The sequence below is a fragment of the Juglans microcarpa x Juglans regia genome, chromosome 2D, assembly GCF_004785595.1.
Source record: "Juglans microcarpa x Juglans regia isolate MS1-56 chromosome 2D, Jm3101_v1.0, whole genome shotgun sequence".
Lineage (NCBI taxonomy): Eukaryota > Viridiplantae > Streptophyta > Magnoliopsida > Fagales > Juglandaceae > Juglans > Juglans microcarpa x Juglans regia.
The window spans coordinates 13,319,949-13,342,784 of NC_054596.1; the positions used below are offsets into that span (position 1 = coordinate 13,319,949).

At 32.9% G+C, this 22,836-nt stretch overlaps 2 protein-coding genes across 4 annotated transcripts; one reads left to right on the forward strand and one right to left on the reverse strand.

The window, feature by feature from the left end:
* The first annotated feature begins 4,739 nt into the window (after positions 1-4,739).
* Positions 4,740-6,707, forward strand: LOC121250327 (ethylene-responsive transcription factor ABR1-like). Its single transcript, XM_041149430.1, has 2 exons — positions 4,740-5,313; positions 5,893-6,707. Exons 1-2 carry the CDS (start codon positions 4,857-4,859, stop codon positions 6,630-6,632), a joined length of 1,197 nt encoding a protein of 398 aa, XP_041005364.1. The 5' UTR covers positions 4,740-4,856; the 3' UTR covers positions 6,633-6,707.
* Positions 6,708-8,661: 1,954 nt separating this feature from the next.
* LOC121250279 (26S proteasome non-ATPase regulatory subunit 12 homolog A-like) lies at positions 8,662-15,537 on the reverse strand. 3 transcript variants are annotated; one of them, XM_041149356.1, is made up of 12 exons: positions 15,382-15,537; positions 15,087-15,281; positions 13,540-13,647; positions 13,335-13,439; positions 13,152-13,208; positions 12,796-12,992; positions 10,158-10,257; positions 9,974-10,086; positions 9,712-9,865; positions 9,533-9,610; positions 9,087-9,328; positions 8,662-8,928 (listed from the first exon to the last, which is right to left on the reverse strand). In XM_041149356.1, exons 1-11 carry the CDS (start codon positions 15,382-15,384, stop codon positions 9,110-9,112), a joined length of 1,329 nt encoding a protein of 442 aa, XP_041005290.1. In that variant the 5' UTR covers positions 15,385-15,537; the 3' UTR covers positions 8,662-8,928; positions 9,087-9,109. The 3 variants fall into 3 exon arrangements, with proteins under 3 accessions (XP_041005290.1, XP_041005289.1, XP_041005288.1); XM_041149355.1 differs by having other exon boundaries at positions 8,662-8,956; XM_041149354.1 differs by having other exon boundaries at positions 8,662-8,986.
* Positions 15,538-22,836: the final 7,299 nt, after the last annotated feature.

Consider the following 22,836-nt stretch of genomic DNA (forward strand, 5'->3'; position numbering starts at 1 on the left):
AAGCAATGATTTTCTTATTTTAGGGCGGTGGGGGTGGATGGATTTTCAAAAGTCTTGAACGGTAAGTTTAGTGCAAGTAGGTGCAATGACTAGGGCTAGCTTTTTTGAATTGACCATATATCGCCATTGATTCGTTCTTGGAAAGGTTTTGATCGAAACTCAGAAAACGTCCCTTTAAATATGTGTTTCATGTATGTTCTTCACCTGCCATTTTCATGGACTATGTAGTATGTACTACTTAAAAGGGACCAAACTGTCGGGACTGGGACACTGTTTGAAATAAGAGCCTATTAATTTGGTGGGTGGGTCAACAATTTTTTTTTATTTTTTATTTTTTTTTTGTTCAGCCTTATAATACTTATGTACACCATCACCGGGTTCTTCCTCGGAATTATGTTGGGTTGGAGTATATACAGTGGCCCAAAAGAGGTTATTACTTTGGAAAAAAAAATACTTTTCATCTTCGTATTATAAAAAATCTCGCATTTTTTATTTGAAATGACTAAAAATAACATATATATTGTACCCTTAAATTATTAAAAGTTAATATTTTATACCATTTATTAAGATCTTATTTGATTACACAGATGAGATGAAATGAGATAAAAATTAAAAATTAAAAATTAAATTATTTATTATTTTTTATGTAGAGATTTAAAAAAATGTATTAAATTTAATGAGATGATGCCTAAAATTCAATAGATAAGATTGTGTCACACGTGGCCCTATTCTTATTTCATAACACCGGTCATAATTCAACTGGGATGAGAGAGTACGGTCGACGAGTACTATCAATTTTCCCTTAATTTACTCTTTTTCTCTTTTATTATAAGCATAAATGCAAATAAATGGGTGCGAATTAATTAGAAACCATCAATCAATTCCAGTCATATATAGCACAATATCTTTTCAGTGGTATTCAAATCATATCGTCAACCAAAAGAAAAGCAAGTTGGGCACAGACTAAAGAAATTAAGTTAAAAAGAGTATATTTTGTTGGATCGCTTCAATACAAAGGGCGGGGGTGCATTCAATGCTCCACGCCAGCATGTCAACTATATATCTAATTTGCATTCAACACTATCTTTCCCACTATTCGTAATTCTCGATCGACGTTCTATGGTTGAAGTATTCTATCATTTCCACTATTCTTTTAATCGGTTTGAATTTGACTTTCACTTTCCTAATTCCTAGGTTCTTGTTGATAAAGCCGTTTGCTTTATAATCAAAAGATTTCTTTTGAAAATATGTTACCATATTAATTATGAAAAATTCTTCTAACTATCACTATCTCACACTACACAAAAACACCCGTACATTTTATAGAAAGAAAAAATTATAAGTATAAGATGTGAGAGTAAATAATAACTGATGAGTAGAATTCTTCATTAACTATATATATATATATATTATAGTCACCAATTAACATTCCACATATATGTAAAATATTTTGTGGATTACTAAAAAAAGCACATGGGTTTTTTTCACCTCCGTTGACTATTAATTAGTTTAAATAAAATGAATTCAAAGTAATTAAGTGCACGCACCTTCAATTTCAAAGTTTTGTAAAGAAAATAATATTCTTTATTTTCTAGCATGATTCACTATAAAATTAATGTTTAAAATGGATAGCTAGCTAGGTAGGTAGTAATTATTCTTATTTTTAAGTTATTTGAAAAACCTTCCAACTCAATAAAATGATGTATACGGCTCCACCGAATCTCTAGAAGTAATGGTTATGTGCACGTTTTAATTTGTATTCTTTGTTGGACATGGAATACGTTGACATTGTACGTAATCGACATAATGAAAAAGTATACCTTTCTTTTAAAATTTGTATTTTATTGGGATCCAATATTAAAAAAATGCAAATAAATAATTTAATTTAAAAAATAATGATAATTCAGTCATCTTCAAACAATAATATATATATATATATATATATCGACTTTTGGAAATATTCCAACTCGATGGAATTTGTTTCGTACAGAAAAAGTACAAAGACAATTTTCTACCCGGCCTCGAACAATGCATAAAAATTAAAGAAAAAATGGAAGAACAATTTAAACTGAGAAATGATAAAGTTACGGTTAAATAAAATAAGAAAATGCTAACATCACTCTCGTATAGTTTAATTTTTTTAATAATTAAGAAAATAATTTTTAGTATTTTTTTATAATTAAATATATTTTAAAAAATTTAGACAAAAAGGATAAATTATCCTCGGGATGCACCCCATATTTTCTTATCGAAGTTAACTTAGGCCTGTTCAGAAGATAAATAATTCAATTGATCAGTCTAATTTTAATTTAAATCTAATATTTAAATACTTAACTCTTAAATTATAAAATTTACATTAACTCAAAATTTCTTTATATATAAGATCTATAATTTTTTTTAACTTAATATATTTTTATATGTGTAATTCATAATTTTTTTAGTTTTTTATAAATATATTTTAATTTATTTTAATATTTAAATACATCTAAATTTATTTTAAATGAATTCTATAAGATCTACTCTATCTTACCAACTCATTACTGTTCGAATTCATACTCATGAATTCAAAATACAAAACGTGCATGGCTATTTTATATTTTGGCTATGCCGATCGGTCGACATCTAAAAATGGAAAACCATATGATTGTGGTCCATACGTTCAGACTTGAGATAGTTGGGCTGTGGGATTATCTCAGTCTCATAAATGAACAAAAATACTAAACAATATGAACAGCAGCAACCAAAAAAAAATAAGAAAGGCAATATTGGCCACACCTAAAAAAACGCGTTTTGCTTTGACTTTGAAGAGATCGTAGGATCGACAACGTCCACTTGGTTTTTCTTAAATAACCACCGTTAAGTCAACAAATCACAGACGTCCACGTCATTAACATTGCTGACAGTTGACAAAGGATGTTTCCTTTCGATACTCGGCTTAATGTTGAATCGTTAAAGAGGATAAACATTAAACAACGACAATAAAACATCTTTAATACTATTGTACTTTGGTTTGAATCACTGGCCAAGTTGAACTCAATAGACCGGGCATATACCAGTATATATATTAGAAAAAATCTATTCATTATTATAACTTTTATTATCCTCTCATTATTTTATAATATATTATTAAATAATAAATTTATAAATAAAATATAATAAATAATTTTTAATAATTTAATACCACATTATAAGATGATAAAATGATGATAAAAATTAAAATAATTAATAGCATTACTCTATATATTATACATAATACTCTCTACTCCTAGCTAGATTGCACGCAAAATCCCTCCTTCGGTTACAATTCCAAATTTATAGAGAGAAAGATGAATGAAGTAAGTCCTTTTATATATATATATATATATATATATATATATGGCATTATTATTGTTAAAATTTCAAATATATTATCTTTTACAGTGATAGCAAAGCAACACATAAAGAGCCAAACTTTATGAAAGATATTGATTAAGAACGTTTGAACCCACTCCAATTGTCAACGAGGTATAGGGTGTGAATCAACTTTTTTTTTTGACTATCATTTTACCGATGTATGCATGCACTGTATATGATCGACAAGAAAGATTAACGCCGACTTTCCCGTATAGATTGTACCATTTATATAAGACAACTGTTCAGGTTATAATCGTAAAAAACTGACTAGGGCTGGATTGGATAATACATTCATTTCATTTCATTTTATTATTATAATTTTTCTAAATTTTTAAATAAAATATAATAAATAATTTATCTTTTTTATATTTTAAAATTAAAATAAATATTAAAATATAATATTTTATTTAACTTTCAATTCATTTTATCTCAACTCATATATAAACTAAGATCTTGCCTGCTTAGTTGCAAGACTCAGTTAAGATCAATTCAGTTCAGTCTAATTTTTAGTTAAGTCTAATGTCTAAACATCTAACTCTCAAATTATTAAACTTATCTCAACTCAAAATCTTATTACATGTAAGACGTACAATCTTTTTCAATTCAATACATCTTTATACGTGGGACCACAATATTTTTTAATTTTTCATACATAGTAATAAATGTATATTAACATCCAAACACATCTAAACTCATTTATAATATATTCCATATAACTCATTTCACCTACTTAATTAATTACTATTCATAAACAGCTTTTAACACAACATCAAAACACAATCTTAGCCTAAAGCCAGCAGTAAACTCAGCTTGAAATCCCTGGTATTTTACTATTTTATAGCTACCCTTTATGGGAGTGACTTTTATGTCGGCTTCTGTATTACTCTCTCAGCTTTCAACACCGACACGACAATAGTCGTCACGTTGGTTCCACCCAGTGCCCCAAACTTATATCCAACCGCTATTGCTTTTGACGTTCACACCATATTTTGACCAAAACAAGATTAAGCTGAAAGCTCATCTCAACGTTTTTGTTTACCACATCACTACAAATAATTAACAAATTATTATTATTTTTTACCAATTTATGAGTGCTTTCAGTCTTAAATTATTCCTTTTGTATTTTGTAAAGATACAAGATACATGACCAATGCGCTTATTTAGGATATCAGTACGTACGTAATTGCTTCAAAGTAGACGAAGTTAATTTGCGAATCAACCCTGCCAAGTGCCAACCGACTTGACTACTTTTCTCGGCGGCGCTAAAACATGGTTTTCCCCCGAGTATTATTAACCGCACACACAGACACACAGACACACGCACACGTATATATATATATATATATATAGATAAACCTCTTTAGAAAAAAGCAACTCGCCGTGGATTGTTGTCACTTTAATTCGTTCTGTCTCTAAGAAGCAGCTGCACATAACGATCTCGAAGGCAAGATCATCAGGATTACATGTGTATGCCAAAGGTGGCGCATCCGAGAAATAAACGCGAGCATACAAGCTGGAGGATTGGAGTCGATGAAACAGAGGTTGACGAATGGCTTTTAAACCAGTCCTACCAGACGACACAAACTGGCCCGAGTGCTACTGGTGCAGAAATGGAGGTTCCGATGTTTTCAGGGATGATGAGGGAGAGGGAGATGTCCGTGATGGTGTCAGCTTTGACGCATGTGGTCTCTGGAAAGGTCCCGGATGGCTTGATGGAGGATGGGTTGGGTTTGACGCCAAGCGTGGCATCTAGTACTTCTGGGGCTTCTTATTCTTCTGGTTCGTCCTATGTCGGAGTTGAGCAGAAGAGAGAACGAGAAGTGGAGGGTGGTGATGGTGGAGAGTTTTGTGAACCGGCTACAAGTCGTTTTAGAGCTTTTGGTGACTTTACACATGGTGGTTCATCCTCTGGCCCGAGAGGTTAGCTACTAGTACTATATATGCTTTAAAGACAGGAGAAAGCTGTCGTATCGCTTGCAGATACAATGTTTTTTTCCTCCCTTAGTCATTCATTCGCTATCAAGCAATAAACTTGCACAAGACACAAACATATTTTAGAACGAAACAGCATGTCAACTATTATCAGCGTGATATATATCAAAATCAAATGAACAGAAAAAAAAGAATCTGGGACAAAGCTCCATTATCTTACCTTATCGCGAAATTATCTTTATTTTTCTTATTCTTTATACACTTAATTCCTTCAAAACGTTTTGATATTGCATGCATTAGTGCCTATTCTTGATCATACACAATCTACCGGTATTAATTATTATAAAGCTTATCTTTTTATTGGAAAAAAAAAAAAAACGTAAAATTAAACGATTATCTCGTGCTATCATTACCACCTCTTAATTCTATTCCTCGCTAATAGGACCACCCTGACTTCTCACTTCTTCTAGTTCTTTTATCTGCATTTCTGTATTTAATTTCAGATTAAAAAAAAAAGTATATAAATTTGCTCGGTTTATTGATCTTATTCCATGCATGCATCTACAGCTACAGAAGGCTTGAGCACTAGGCAGACAAGCAGTACCACAATACCAACACAAATAGCATCAACTCCAGCATATGAATACAACAAAGAAACTTATACAGAAGAACCAAGAAGAAGGTACAGGGGAGTGAGACAGAGACCATGGGGCAAATGGGCAGCAGAGATAAGAGATCCGTTCAAAGCTGCCAGAGTCTGGCTAGGCACGTTCGACACTGCAGAAGCTGCAGCACAAGCCTACGACGAAGCCGCCCTCCGGTTCAGAGGCAACAAGGCCAAACTCAACTTCCCCGAGAATGTCAGCCTCCGATCTTCATCCGCCAATTCTCCTTCGACCCAGTTTACAATATCGGATTCTCCAAATACCCTTTTGGACCTTCCAACATCCACTGAGCCTATTGTTCACACTCGGCCACTTCACCATTTGCAAGGCTCTCAGGCTGACTATTCACATCAGTTCTTTGATTTTCAGATGCAACCCATGATCAGCCTGTATGATCAGATGGTTTTGTCATCTTCAATGTCTTCTCCTTTTCAATCTTCTCCTTCACCATCAATCTCCTCTTCGCCGCTTGCTTCATTTGTTTCTTCGTCTTCTTCATCTCCACCACCTTCATTTTCTACGTTTTTCCCCGCTCAGTCATCGATTCATGACCTTCCGCCGGTGACTAGTCATAGTGCCGCGCCCCCATTTCCAGCATCAGCTTGGTCGGATCCTGGTCACCATACTCCACCCTCTGAATAATTTTCTTTTTTATTCTTATTTTTATCTTTTTCTTGGTTGTATTCTCAGTTTAATTTCTTGTTTCTTTTTTTAAATTACTCGTGAGTTGGTAGAAATATTCTTCATTCCAGACACAGGTTGAAGACAAAATCATCACGAGCATAGATCTTTTCAGGGTTCCGTTCCCGTTCGGCTATATTTTCTCATAAAATTTAGTTGTGGGACTTTTCTCCCCCTTTTTCGAAACATAAACATGTATCGCAGTAGGATTGAAATATGAAATAGAAGTCCAAGTGTCCTTCTAGAGCGGTTGTTTTATGCGTACGGGAAAAGAATTTCGTTTCCTATCATGGAGAGATTCCTTCACATCTTCACCTTTTGACGTCATTAAAGACGTGAAAGCACATGTGACTTTATATTTAAGTTTCCACGTTAAAGGTTGGTTGAGGACGAAGCAAGTGTTGGAGAGCTGAGGAAGCAAGTGTTTGATAGCTTTCTAATTTGGATTTTTCTGCACATTTTGGCATCAGCTTCCTGCATTTTGCTAGAATATGATGTAAAGATGCCAAATGTTTGCATTGTTGCTATCGTAAATATTGGAACTTATGGACTAAATTAATAAATCAAAGGAGGCTTTTGCTTCCACACTATGATCACTCGCATGTATATTTGGAATAATGCTGTATAAAAGTAACGAATTTTAGGCACCGAAACCAAAAAGATTATTCGTAGTAACGTACTCGATGGTTTCTATTTCTAAATGAATATCATCTATTTTTTAGTAGAGTATATTGAATAAACTTATAAATTAACGTAGTTTTACGATATCTATTAAATTTATTTTATAATAAAAATAATTTTATAATTTAATATATAATATTAAAGAACGTTAATTTATAAATTTAATTTTATATAATCCCTTTAATTAAAAATATTTTTCATTTTTTTAGTGGAGTGGCGCGGAAGCCATGAATTCTCATAGCTGAAATAAGCTTGCATAGCAGCCTCACTCGCCAGGGCATTGATATTCTGCAGGTCGAGAAGAACTTTAAACTTGGCATTCATGATAGAGTTACTATCTTATTATTACTCATCTATTACTCTTTTTGTATTTAATTTTTTATTTTACTTAATGATTAAGTGAGTGTGTATTAATAAAATTATATATATTTTTTTAACCTTTTCTAAGGATGTTAAAAAAATAGTTAAAAGAAAATGATAATAAATACACTTGAATAGTAGATAAGTACTAATAAAGTAGTAACCCTATCACCTTCTTCATATCTCGCTTTTGTTTACAACTATGACATCTCGCATCGAGAAAACATAGTAGTGACTATTTGAGTTAAAACATTTTATTAAATTTTAAGAAAGAATAGAGAAAAAATTAAATAAAAATATTATAAAATTAAAAAATAATTTTTTTTTTTTGTTTAAGAATTAAAAAAGTTGTAATGATTAAATAACAATTAGACAAAAAAAATTAAAAATTAAAAATTATAAAATATTTTATATTTGAATGATGTGCGGCATCTAAAAATACTTTAGATCAATCGTATTGCCAAAAGAACCCTAAGACTACTTCCGATCTTGCTTTTCTTTATTTCCCCCACAAACCTAAGTTTGACATTTCAATTGAATAACAGGCATTGTTGCACAGATCGAAGCGCCCACACCTCCATTGATTTATTACAGTTAATTGGATGGACAGTGCTAGGGATGCACACCAAATGTGCACCCCAATTAAGCACACCAGTGCAAATGATGTGTTTTTTTTTTTTTTTTTTTTTTCTTCTTTTAAACATTTTTTAAACATCCTTGATCATTAAAAAAAATAAAATAAAATATGAGTGATCACATTTGGTGTCCACATTTGAAAGTCATACTAGTATTTTCCAAATTAGATATTGAACTAAGAAGATTGCACATGGGAAAGCAATAATTTCTGATCACACCCATTAATCAAATGTTGCACCGTAAAAATAAAATTAACATTAAAAAAGAAGAAAGAAGAAAGAAGAAAGAAATCGGGTGGAAACTATCTGGAAGATGAGCAATCTCCAGAAAAGGAGAAAAAATAAGAGTGAACTCAAATTTCTTTCCACTGCTAAAAACAAGCCCATTCAGGTTCCTGTTATTAGTCAGTGGCAAGGTATGTGGCGTTAGTATACAGAACCATGTCCAAGTTTGGCATTTTTTTGACCCGACAGACAAAATAATAACTTGCGGAGAAAAGACTAGATAATGCATGCCTGACCAATCCAATCTGCAAAGGCGATGATCAATATTCTATACTGATTTGAGCACCTCTTAAGTCCTGAAAATGACATCTTCATTATAGCAAGCTGTAAAGAAGGATTAAGCGGCAGTGTCACCTGAAAGAAGTGTTCAATTCATTTTCTTGTATTTCTAATGCGGGATAACGATGGGATAAAGATGAGAGAGAGAGAGAGAGAGAGAGAGAGAGAGTTCTGCCAGCAATCGGGGGAGTGTCTTTTTCAAACTTTCAGAGCAGCTTTGTGAACCATTGTTTCTTTGTGTATTTGGTGGCAACTCTTCTCGACAAGATCAAGCAGCTTTTCCAAGTTCATTGACCACGAATTAAGGATGGCATTGCTGTCCTTCGCTGTTTGGAAACAGACTATTCCCCTGGGCCTGTCTATCTTTGCCACAAGTGCCTTGGACACAACCATCTCTGAGAGATGCTTCTCAGCCTCCTAAATTGAGGACAAGAAAATTACAATGCTTCATACTGGAAGTTAAATTGAATCAATAGGGACCAACTAAGCAAATCAAAATATTCATGTGCAATTTTCCAGACCCTAATGAATTAGACAAGAGTGTCAGGCAGATCATGCAATCACCAGGACTGGATGTCATAAAATATTCATGTGCGTTTTAGGAAAGTTGCAATAACAAACCTGGATACTGAGGCACAACAGTTCTGCAAGTCTCTTCAAGGAAATCCTTGAGTAATACTTTGAAACGACGAGAATATTCTGAAAAATAGTCAAATGAATTGCTAATAAATAGAGTGATTGCCAACAATATTAGGTGAAAAGGAAGGCATCTAACTGTCTTTGAAACTACAGAAAATTACATGTTCAATTATCCTCTGTCTAAGGTCTTCTGCTGCTTTGTCGCCTAAATCACCTCCAAGCATGCTCTTTTCATTCTCAAAGTCATTCTTGTATGTATCCCAAAGAGACGTCCATTGGATGACTTCCATCGTCAACAGCTGTTTTAATAGTGACCTATAGCACAACATCAAACACAAAGCCTCCAGCATCAACCAATAATAACAGCAGATATTGAACAAGTAAAGCAGAGGAAGACATGAAAACACAAATGAAAAGACGTACCTGAAATTTTGAATTTCGGAGAGATTCTTGTCCTCCAAGGTGGAATTAAGAAGGCTTGACTGCATTGGATCGTGTGGTGACAGCACTAAGTACCAACAGATTTTCCTCAGGATCTACAAGAAGGGCAATGTCAGAGGAAGTTCCAACAGTATTAGGAAAGAGATGGAATGTAAAAGAGCTTTACCGGAATCCACTGCACTGGGTTTTCTTTGACAGAGGGAATATCATAAATTGCCTTGTAGCAACGACAAATTTCAAGGTAGTCATTGTTATGGGTATAATACCTACAGAGATAATGAAAGATCAAGCATACGATAAAAGCAAAAATATAATCCTCTCACATCGAGCATCATCAATAAGGACAGTTCTCCAGAATCAATTATGTGGATAGTATAATGTTGTGTTTCTGTGAGGTGGCGAGGACTTTGTGGGATTATTTTTTTACAGGACTTGGCGTATTGTGGGTCATGCCTTTTAGATTGGTGGATTTTCTAGCTAGCTGGAAAGGTCTCCAAGGTAATTCAAGTCACAGAAATCTGGAAAATGGTCCCTATTTGCATGTGTTGGTGTATATGGGAGGAACGAAATGATAGAAGCTTCGAAAACAGTGAGAATACAATGGAGGAGCTGAACGTCTTTTTCTTTAAAACATTATTCTCATGGGTGGGGGCCTTTGTTTGTAATGGACTAAATGTACATGACTTTTTACAATCAGTTGTAAACTCTAGTTAGGTATTTCTCATGTACACTCCCTGTGTGCTTAGGCTTTGCCTACTTTTATGAATAAATACCTTAATTACCAATCAAAAAAATAATAATGTTGTGTTTTGGACGTCTTTCCAGATATCAGGATTGACATGGTTTGAGTAGATCTATGGTTAGAGAGTTACTTCTCTGATCCAGCAGAAGATCATTTAGAAGACACCTACACATTCACTTCGTAATTAGTCCTACAAATCCAAGGAAATTAGTGATAGTGGAAGTTCCGAGATGGTGGTTGTGGGCGTTCTAATGTACATGCACTAGGATATCTTTACAAAAGACAGAACAGCACACCAAAAACTTTTTTTTTTTTTTTTATAAGAAAGACAATTTTATTCATCGAATGAAATAGGCGAAGCCCATGTATACATGACGTATACAAAAGAAACACCTAAATACATTATAAGCCCATGCCCACCAAAAACATTGTAACCATAAGAATTCATGTGTATTATTCTTCCTACCAAATCACAGGACCGTTTAATCCATTCTCTACCTCTAGCATCTGCACCAAGCAACAGATGAAATTCACAGAGCTCGTAACCGAATTCAGTTGTGGTTCACGGCCTAGAACAGCTAGCACTTGTGTCAAATAAAGAAAAATTTATTGCTTCTTTAAGAAACAGTAAATCATCATTATCACAACGCTCACGACATGAAACGGTGAATAATAACCCAAAACCTGCTTGCCTAGAGGATCAAACCGTTCATGTCTGCTTTTTCTTTTTTTTTATTTATGACTGATACAAATGGAAAACTCTTTTGTTGTATGCTCTGTACCAAAAAATAAATCTTCGGTACATCCTAACATGAATTATGCACACGTGGATCATGATCATTTGTATAATGAGGATCACGATCATTGATACAAGTTGGGTACCAAACTACCTTATCAATATATTTACAGAAAAGCCTTTGATGTAGTGGTGAAATTGTGAAACATTTTTTTAATAGGAAACTATTATTTGGAAATTGTGATACATAATCAATACTATTTATTTATTTTATTCCTAAAATAAATCAAATCCTATCCAACATTCATATTTCTTGAATTACTCACACACACACACACACACACACACACACATATATAAATATACATAAATATATATATATATATATATCCTATGAATTGATTTTGCAATGGAAACTATTATACAAGTTCAAATTGGTTCCGTTCTTCCGGATATTGATCGGTCTTGGTTTGGCATGGTTTACACATTACTGGTTCATAGGATAAAACTGAAATAGTTACATAGTATAGCTAAAACAACTTGACTAGCAGCCAAGACATTTTTTTTTTTTTGGATAGGTAATCAAGAAGTTTTATTCATAAGAGAAGGCAAAAGCCAAGTACACAGCAGCAGCCAAGACAGATATGGCCAACTAATAAAGTCTGATATTGTTGTAGAAACAAGTAAACAGCACAGAATGTGAATGAAGGAAAACAAATGTGGAACAATCAAGTCATTAATAACTCAAATCCAGTATCTTTATTCCATCGGTCGTTTGTAATAGATTTTAATGGCATGAACATTCATGACTTCCTTGTATCTTTAGACAATCATGCATAGGTGTTGCTCTTGTCTATGTCCCATGTATTTGGGCTATGCCTACTTTTCTCATAAATAAAATTCTTCTTTACTGATTAAAAAAAATAATAAATAAATAAATAAAAACACTCAAATCCAGTAAGAAAGCATGTGGAGTACAACTAGTACCAGAATAATATATGCTATTAACCCATGCCCCTAGATTTAGAAACAATTCAACTTCTCACAAGACATTTTTTCTAAGAAGATATCACTGGGTACTTGTGTATCAATTTCACTTTCTGAAGGTGCTTTTATATGTAAGACCTTTTACAGTGCAAAATACTTTCACCAACACAAAGCACACTAAACAGAGACACCAGGGCAATCATACATGAAGAGCTAAGAATGTGACTTCAATAAAACTTCGCAAGAGAATAAAAAACCGATCATAAACAAGAAGATCATAACAAAAGATAAAAAAATAAATTCCAGCGAAGGAAAAAATAAAAGGTAGGACCAATGTACCTTATCATTAATTCATAGTAGATTCGCTTCAACTCCAACAAAGATGGTATGTCAGCAGGAGGCTCTTCAACAATGTTGTCACCTTCTTTAGGCTTTTTCTTTTCTTTTGAAGTATCAGCATCAAAAACTCTTGGACTGATCTTCCTCGACAATATCTGAGCACGAACATAATCCTGGCGGTCTAAGCACAAACGTACCTGGGAATTTATCAACCAAGCAATGTTACTACCATCAATTTCAAAACAACTCCCTCCCTCCACTCAGGGCTCCACGAGAAAAAAAAGAAAAAAGAAAAAAAAAGAGAAGTCTCCTTCTAACAACCACAGGTCCTGAGAACAGAAAAGGCAGGCACATACTTGTTCAAGAATGAATGCAATTTTCTCGGTTTTCGCCATGGCACCAAAAGTTTCCACCTGCAAAGCTTGATAATCAAAAAGATGTACAAGGAAAAAGAATGCATGTCTCATAACTCCAACTATTGATTGAGTTCTTAGATCAGAATAAGAATGCTATCACGAAATGAGACAACCTAAACTTACCGCAATTTCTTGCATCAAGTCTGCAGCTTCAGCTATAAGCCCCTGTTCTTCCTTGATCTTTGCAAGTTTCTTGATCAACCTCGCTCTTTCAATCTCAACATATATCTAAAGGGCAATGGACTTTATTTAAACAAAGCACAATAAGACATATAGTGGTAACCTAGCTACCTGATTACAGGCATGAAACTTATCAAAATATGTTTACCTTCCCCGCAGATACATTGTTTAGTGTTTTAATGAGTTCTATACGAGTTTCAAGGTCTGGTGTTTCATCTATATACTGCATTGCTTGCTGGACCATGGCAGTTACAGCCTGTGTAAAAACAGAAAGCTCCATGAAAAAAATATTGACCAAATCTTTTGCGTTGAAAAACAAAACACCCACATGAGAGAGAGAGAGAGAGAGAGGAAAGAACCAAATAACTGTTAGCTGTTATTTAAATAAGTGATTTACCACTAAAATTATCATTGTTTTCAGCATCTCGAGTGAAGCGTAGATTATTTCAGGACTCTGTAACCCCAGTCTTTATCTACTTAATAAAAAACTGATGCATGGATGATTGAAACTCTTGAAACATACCACAATAAATTAAATGCAGTTCAAAGCAGACCGTGCCTAGGGCATGCAAATGCACTTGGCACGCCATACATAAGTACAGATCTATTCAAATCCATATGAGATCATACGATTGCATGCAAGAATATGCATAGACATACCATCCTAATTTCTTCATATAGTACTTTAAAAAAATCCTTCATACAGTCAATAGCCTCAATAACCTGTCTGTTAATTTGCAACAAACCAAGATTCCCTTCTAAATAATATTGCAGTCTGTAGTTCTAATCATTTTATGATCCATTGCAGCACACAGGGTGTATAAAACTTACAAAATAAGATATTACTGGTCAATTTGTTTATGTGTTATTATTTGCTCAAGATGACTAAAACTAAAATAAACAATGCCACCATATACTTACGAACATAAACAAGTACGTACATTCCAACTAATGTGTCTCAAAAAGGGATATGTCCTACCTAAATATCCAGAGCCCCAAAATATTTCAATTAATGCTTTAATGCCACAATTTAAAATAGATGAGATTAAAAAAATTACATGAAACAGTAAGCACAATCAAGCTAAACACATAACTTGAAAGCCTACTGACCAAATATTATGAGAACTACTACATCTACACAAGCTTTTTACAAAAATTAAGTTACACGCTTAGTTGGGAAGTCTTGACTCAGCAAAAAGTTAACTAAAAAATTGAACTCATGGGAAAACTGATTAATACTTCGGCATGTAAAATCACTTTTGTAGAACTCATGTTTAAAAAGAGGAATTCTCTTTTACCATGCATCAAGTCCTAATTACACTGTCAACTCGAATAGATTTTGAACAAACGGCACCTAAAAAGAGAATTGGAACAAAAAGAATCGTTACCTAAGTATACAAAACTCAAGCACCATAAAGTCAAGTCTCATTCTCATACTCGTGTACCTCGACCCCCCCTTCCCAGTTTTTCTTGTCAAATCGTCGATAAAGGGAAACTAATACACTGTTAAAACAACCAGAACCCTGCCCAGAGTGAAAAAAACACCCAAAACCCTGAATCAAACATTAAAGATTCAACCAGACTACTGTTCCTAAATCACTATATAGCCACCACAGCAGCAACCGAAATGAACACAAATTTAAACCGAACCACCAAATCAACCACACATACAATTCCTCCAGAACCCTGAGATACCTGCTTAAGCTGACCCCGGCGCTTCGACAAGAGAACAATCTGATCGTTGAGGGTCGTCCAGGCTCGCGCCTCGAAGCAGAGCAGAAGAATGTCAGTGACAGCCTTTTTGGTGCCGGCCACATCACCGGCCAGCCTCATCTGCTTCTCCACATTCAGCAATTGCTCTATCGCAGCCTCTAGATTGCCCCCTCCTTCCTGAGAATTTTCAAAGAATCGTAGAAACAATAAAAGCTTCATAATAATCTGAGAGATTATGAACTAGATTGGACTTCATATCTTGGAAAAAGGAGATTACCATTGAAATCGTTCTGAAATTCGATCAAAACCCTAGCAGAGAGAAAAAGAAGTGACTACAGACGAGAGAGGCGAGTGCATTAAAGAGATTGTTTGAACAACACGGAAGGCACTTTGATTAAAACTTAAAATTGCAATAATGTCCTTGAGATTCGATATATTTGTGTTGTTACCGGAATTCCGAATCTTTGTTTGTATTCCATTTTTAGTAATTGCATTTACGGGAAATTTTGAAAAAAAAAAAAAAAAAAACCATTGAGAAGATAAAAGTTACATGTCATGTCAAATTATAAATATTAAATTATATGAATCAATTTATATTCTAATGATATAATTCGTCTAATCAATTTAATAATTAATTTTTATTGAGCTAATTTAGATACGACTCATTTAATCTATTTCAATCCTTTTAACTCACTTCAACTCGTTTAATTTGTTTCATATAAATTAGTTGATCTAACCTGTATATTTATTTTTTAATCCAAATAATATAATTTCATATATAATCCAATAATAATTATATAAATAATTCACAATTATAATTAATTCATGATAAAATATTTTATTATCAATATTCAAAGCAATAATATATAATAAAACTAATATTTTCATAAAATAGAATTATATATTAACAAAAAAGATTAATAGTCTGAGATATAATGTAATCAAATACTAATATTAATATTAAATATTCCTAACAACAACAAAAGACATATAAGATTAAATATTTATAAAATTTAAAAATATAATTTATTCGTATTATATGGACTGATTGCGGGTTTCATGGCTGACTCACAATTGACTCACTTGTCAATCGTGTCTTATGATCGGATCAACTCATTTTGAGTCAAACTTATTTATATCAAACCTAAACTTACTTATTTCATGTCGTGTTCGTGTCGAATTCATAGGTCGTGTCATATAATGTCACATCTTATTAAAAAGATGAGAGTATAGTATATAACAATTTTATTTTATTTATCTGTCCAAAATTTTTTGAAAAACAATGAGCGAAATACCTCGTACTAAAATATACTCTCGATCTTAAGTAAAATACAAACCATAGAAAATATTCTACTTCCTTCAAAATGGAGAGATAATGTTAATCGTGGACGAAGATATGGAAACAAATAGAGATGGAATTATAATTTCTTATGTAGTCATCAGAAATTAGCATGCCAAGGCGCTTAATTCTCGCTTGTCAAAACACAATTAGCTACTAGCTAGTGTTTCCAGTAAGGGAAATAAATTAACTGTTGGGAATTTGGGGTTTAGTTTTCCAATAATGAGAATATGATGATCTCCATTTTCCGTATATGTAAAAAATTTAGCAAATAATCATGTTTAATTAATAAATATCTTTCAATTTATGGGTGTTTAGTCGTTAGTGCACAGTACACAATGTATACATCATACACACATTTGATTAATAATAACAAAAAAACATTTTGGTCATAACATTTTCCAACCTAGTTCAACTTACGATCATGTTGATTTACTTGTAAACACCTATTAATAAAATAAATCTGATATGCAATATGAAATAGAGAAAAGCTTCAAATCGACTAGGGTGTAAATTAGAAGTTTACACCATTCAATGGAAAAAGATTATGTAAGCTTTTCATTTTGTTTACCAATGGATATGACTATAGATTATTACCCTATGTTCTGTCACATTCTCCACAATCCTCTCTGCATTCAGTTTATTTTCTTCTTTTCTCTAGAGTTACATTTTCCTTTCACTCTCTCTTTCATCTTCAGTTGAATCTTCGAAGCAACTATAGCAGATTTAAATAGAAAAAAATGTCTTAAGCATGTTGCTCAACCTCTCTTTTCCATCGCCAAGCTCTCTCTCTCTCTCTCTCCTCAATTTCACAGGCCGAAGCCAACCTCTCTCTCTTCTCAAGCTAGCCCGTCTGCCTCTCTCTCTCTATCCTCAAGCACAGCCTGTCGGTCTCTCTCTCCTTTCCATTTCGTCCTTTAACAATTAAAACTTTGATTGTTTAATTGAAGAGTTAAATATCTTCTGTTTTCTTTCTTTTTACATTAACATTCATTTGATATTCATCAAATCCAAGAATTAGGAAACAGTAAAAATCTGGGTTCTTTCTTTCCAAACCCAAACTCTAGAACATGAATGTGTTTGTTGAGGAACATGAACAAACCAAAGTGGTTGATAATTTCTTCCTTTTAAAATCTTGAACGTGAACATTGGCTTCAATTCCTCAAATATTAGCACAAAAAAATAATTATAAGTACCAAAACTTATGGGTATCTTCAATCTTTAATTTTCTTCAAAATAAAAAATAAGAAACTTGCATTTATGAAACTAAAGTGCGTTCGATTCAATTGTTTGCTTGAGTTCGCATATCTTCAATTAATGTTTTAAGCGGTATGTATCAGTTGTTTTTTTAGTTGAATAGCAAGAAGTTAATAACTATAGAACCAAAGTGCGTTCGATTCAATTGAGAGAGAAAGAGAGAGAAAAGGGGTGAAAGAGGATACATTGGGGAGGGGAGAAACATGAGAATCGAGAGAAGGGGAGAAACTTGCAACTAATTTTATTTTTTTCCTACAACCAATTTTATTTTACATATCTTAAAATTTATACGTGTCAAACTGTGATTAGATGGTGTAAAATTCTATTTTTCACCAAATCCGGCTCCCAAGCGCTCCTTATCAAGTAATGCCAATTAAAGTTATTTATCCGGGTCGGATTTTTTTTTTTCCAATTCAAGGCAGTAATGTGGGCGGGTCTACACCCACCGCTGGGTCTCCCGCTAGGCCATTTCAAATTTTTTTTTTCGTTTTTTGTTTTCATATCATTTTTTAATACTTAAAAATATTTTTAAAAAAAGAAAAAAATTTATAATATTATTAAAAAATTCTTTCTTAATCACTAAGCAAAAAATAAAAAATAAAAAATAAATAAAAAAAGATAGCGGTAGGTTACAGCGGGATCCCTAACTTTTTTCATATGGGTGGTTATCGGTCCGGGTAAAATCTAGGTTGATAACTGGGTTCCCTACCTGCCCATATATGGAGACAAGTACAGATATAGAATATGGATATCAAGTAAAATCCCAGTACGTGAGTTTTATTTTTTTAACAAAATTAATTTCTTTTACAAAACTACGTAGTTTTGATCTCCAACAATATTTTATGTATGTATTGTGTTACGTGCATTTTACATATGAATATTGGATTTATTTTTTTCTTTTAGAAGCATTTAATTAAAAATGTAATTAGTTGTTTATAGTTTTAGTTTTTTATTTTTATATTATTTTATTATTATGGACAATGTTCAATGTTTTAAGATTTATTTTGATTTTTTGAGATTGAATTCATTGCCTTTATTATTTTTTCAATATTATTTTATTTATTGAAAAAATTTTAGTAAAAGAAAAAGGTTTTTAAAAATTTTAAAAAATTGATAATCATATTAGAATAGAAGCAATGCTAGACAATACGAGAAAAATGACACAATCGATCAAAGTTAGAGCCCATAATTGTTGAAAACCTTAAGAAAAAGAGAACCAAAAGAAGCATTTTGTTGCAGTCTTAGTGATTTCTTTTTTTTTTAAAGAAAGATGCTTTATTAATCAATCAAGCATTACAAAGTTTCATTTAAAACAAAAAACTTAATGCAATCAGGAATATTTCCACATCTAACACAACATCCTTGTGAATTGTGATGAATAGCATCTTGAGCAAGGTAGTGTGCAATTTCATTTGCTAGCATATTAGTATGATGAATAGACCATTGAGCAAATGACTTGAACAATAATTTTGTGTCTTCCAAAAGCAGGCCAACTGGGCTCATATCATGGCTATCTTTTTGCAAATATTGAACCACTTGCAAAGAATCGCCTTCTAGCATCACCCTTCTAATCTCCATATCCTTATAAACATTCACAGCCACTTGCAGTGCAACAACTTCAGCCATGAAAGAATTAGCAACTAAGGGTTTTGAGTCACGACAGCATCCAATTACTTGACCACTGGTATCTCTTATAATCACTCCAATGCCTACCCTTCCTCTAGATTGAGCACATGCATCCCAATTCATTTTAAACTAGTCAGCAGGTGGCTTAGGCCAAGCAGATCTTTGAGCAACAATAACACTTGGTGATGACTTCCTCTCTTGAGTCATTTGGAACAAATAGTAATCATTTGTAGCTTTGGTTATAAGGAATATAGGATGATGAAACATTTTGCCATGAAGAACATAATTCCTTCTAAACCATATCAGTTTTGTAATCATAGCAGTCATGTCCAATTCTTCCTTACTCAGCTTCTGTACTAATTCTTTCCAAATTTCTACAAAACTATGACTTTGAACAAATAATTTCTGAATACTTTCCAATTACAGACCATATCCTTAATATAAATCAAATATTATTATCAAATAATAACGAAAATAATCTAATAGGATTTTCGTTAAGTGTAATGACAAAAGTGAAAGAGACACAATTACGCTCAATAGTCATAGCATTTTCACTGGATATCTTTGATTGTTACATGCTCGAGTATTCTTCTACTTCTTCATCCTCCATGCTTCCAGGAAGTAGATAATCCACGTCATCATCATATGGCTTAAACTTAAGATCATTCAATGAATGATTTCTAATAAAATTATAAGTAGTCATAGATTATACGACAATTTTAACTTATTTATCATTAGGAAAATTTGGCATATGATCCAATATCTTCCTTCTATTTTTCCAAACTAAAAATGTTCTCTCAATAGTTGCATCCGAGGGATGAACGTACATGATTAAATATTTCATGCATACCCATTGGGCGAGGGCCATAACGAAATTCTGGTAGATGGTATTGTTCCCTTTTGTATGGCCCCATATATTCGTTCATATGAGGATATTCGGCATCTATCAAGTAATATTTAGCTGCAAAAATTTATTATAACAAATCAAAAGTAATGAAAATATCATTTATAATCTTATTTAGTTCGTTAATGTCATTATTATTAAATTCAAACTTCTAGGTGGATGTGGCAAGCGCAATTCCTCCTTTTGAATAGCTTCCATAAAAATGTGTATCATGTGTTGTACCTTCTCATCCAGCCCAAACAAAGGTGATGCGCATATAAAAATCACAAATTGCTATGTTATTTTGAGTAGATATCCATTTTCTACCAATAAATGTAATTTGTTTTGTTGGAAAAATAGAAATTGGCACATGGATTCCATCAATAGCTCCAATACAATTTTTGAAGTATGGCCAATATTGCTCATCTTCAAGGATTTTTTTTAACATCCTTAAATTCTCCATCATTGGGATTGAGAATGTTGACCGCCATTCGTGAAACAATCATTAATACACCATTAAAACGCCTACTAATAGTCTCTCCCAAATGTTGAATTTTTTCTTGTGCCATTCTATTCTCGAACCCATGATCTAATGTAATCAATAAATTTCCTACCTTTCTTCAATAGTTATGTTTATAGTACTAGTTAAGTTATATCTTCCATTCATTTCTTTACATAAAGTATGAAATACATATTTTCCCATCCTAAAATGTTGATGACATCTATCACGATGACCATTAAGAATCTCCATAACAAACTTATGACTTATATGGGGAGAGGTCCTACAAGGTTCCTTTACAATATACGTTGTGTAATATTTATAAGACAACACATTAATTGTAATGCTATCAGAAAGTCAATATTATTCTCTTTTTCTTCTTCTTTGCCATAATCAACATCGCTTGTGTAACACCATACACACTGCAAAACAGAGGAAGTCGTGGGTGTTGTATAAATAGAGTATGAGGAGAGCTAAAGTTTCAGTAGGATGGGAAAAGGGGAGAATCAATCAGGTAATTCTAATCCATAGGGAGATCATACTTGAAAAGGAAACCAAATTATTGTGGAGTCCATGGATATTGTAGAAATCAAATATGACAAGGATGGTATAAAAATTAGATTAGTAGGAGACTTTTCCTATGTTGGTGAGCAATGAAGTAGAAATCAAGCAACAACAAGATAACCATACAAGAATTTCTTGGTTTAAATTATCGAGTATCTCTGCAATAAAAAAATAACTAGATAACAAAAGATAACTACCACACTTTTCCAATAACCCACTTCAGAGCCATCCAAAAAATTTGGATACTTACCCAAAAAACCAAGGGAGGTGGCAGCCCAAACCAACCAACTCTCTAGGTGCACATCGAATCCTCTTACTTTACTTTGAATGACATCTTAGCCCACCTCGCTTTCTTTTACTCTATAAGGGCACAAACAAAGTCAAATGTTTTACTTTTAACTAAAGCTTGCTGGGTAAGAGTGGAGTCATTGCCTAGCTTAGGGTACGGGACTAAAAAACAAATATTCTTTCATTATGTCCATAAGCATGTGTTGTGAAAGAGTCCCTAGAATTCAAACTTTTTGGTATTTTTCGTTGCTTTCGGTGATCTAGACATTGATCCATCTTTATGCTTCCCAGTAGCTATAAAATAAAAATTGGCTACCAGTAACTAAAAGCCAAAACAAGAAATTATTAGTACATTGCCTAGTGATTTAAAGCTTGTTGCAATACTTGCGAGGAAAGAAAAGATGATTTGGGTACGGCTATGAAGAATATACCCTATTGTTTTCGGGTGTGCGCTGTTGACGTACCTCCACAACCACAACATGGAAGAGCAGCTTCTTAATCTGCATTACATGGAACAGAGGGTAGGGCTCTGCCGCATTGCTGTGAATTTGAAGATGGTTGGGCAGATTCATCTGGGTGAGCTAGTGAAGGGGGATGGGTGTCATTTGGGTTATCTATCGTGATTTAAGAGGGTTATGTTGTGCCGATTAAAAGGCCCTGTCTAAAAACAGCACCATCAAAGGGAAGAGAAGGGGGAGCAAGAGAGCTAGTGAGAAACTTATCGTGTTTCACGAATAAAAAAGGGCAAATATGTAATTATTGTAAATTAATATGGATATTTTCGCCCATTTACAATGTTTTTAAAAGTGTCACCACGTTCCAGGATAGGAGAATAAGCACGTTTTATGAAAAACTTCAAAATTATGCTTATCCTTAAACATATTTTTTAACTTATTTGATGATAAAAATTACTTTAATATATCATCCAAACAACACAATTTTACCATTAAAGTGTTTTTAAAACTATTTAACTATTTTTTAATATTCATACCGCAACCCCAAACATGCCTATAATCGATAAACAAGTGCTACATTATATTATTTTGGAGCATTTTCCATTATAGTTGGTTTCTCATTTAAAAAAAGTAGTAAAATAGCTGAATAATTAAAAGATAAATATTTTAACCATACAGAGATATCATAAAAGTAAACTCGCATACTGACGTGTTTTGATATGATAAATTGTAAAGTGAATTTAACGTATCATATGAAACTATGTCAATTTGTATATTTATTTTTGTAATATCTTTTTATAATTAGAACATTTCTCTTGTTA

Bases quoted from the DNA above. Each gene is read 5' to 3' on its own strand.
- LOC121250327 (XM_041149430.1), top strand. From the start codon at position 4,857: ATGTGTATGCCAAAGGTGGCGCATCCGAGAAATAAACGCGAGCATACA. The intron at 5,314-5,892 runs GTTAGCTACTAG...ATGCATCTACAG, and splicing joins TTCATCCTCTGGCCCGAGAG to CTACAGAAGGCTTGAGCACT.
- LOC121250279 (XM_041149356.1), bottom strand. The intron at 9,866-9,973 runs GTACGTCTTTTC...GTTGTGCTATAG, and splicing joins TCCGAAATTCAAAATTTCAG to GTCACTATTAAAACAGCTGT. The intron at 9,329-9,532 runs GTTTGTTATTGC...TCCTCAATTTAG, and splicing joins TGTTGTGCCTCAGTATCCAG to GAGGCTGAGAAGCATCTCTC.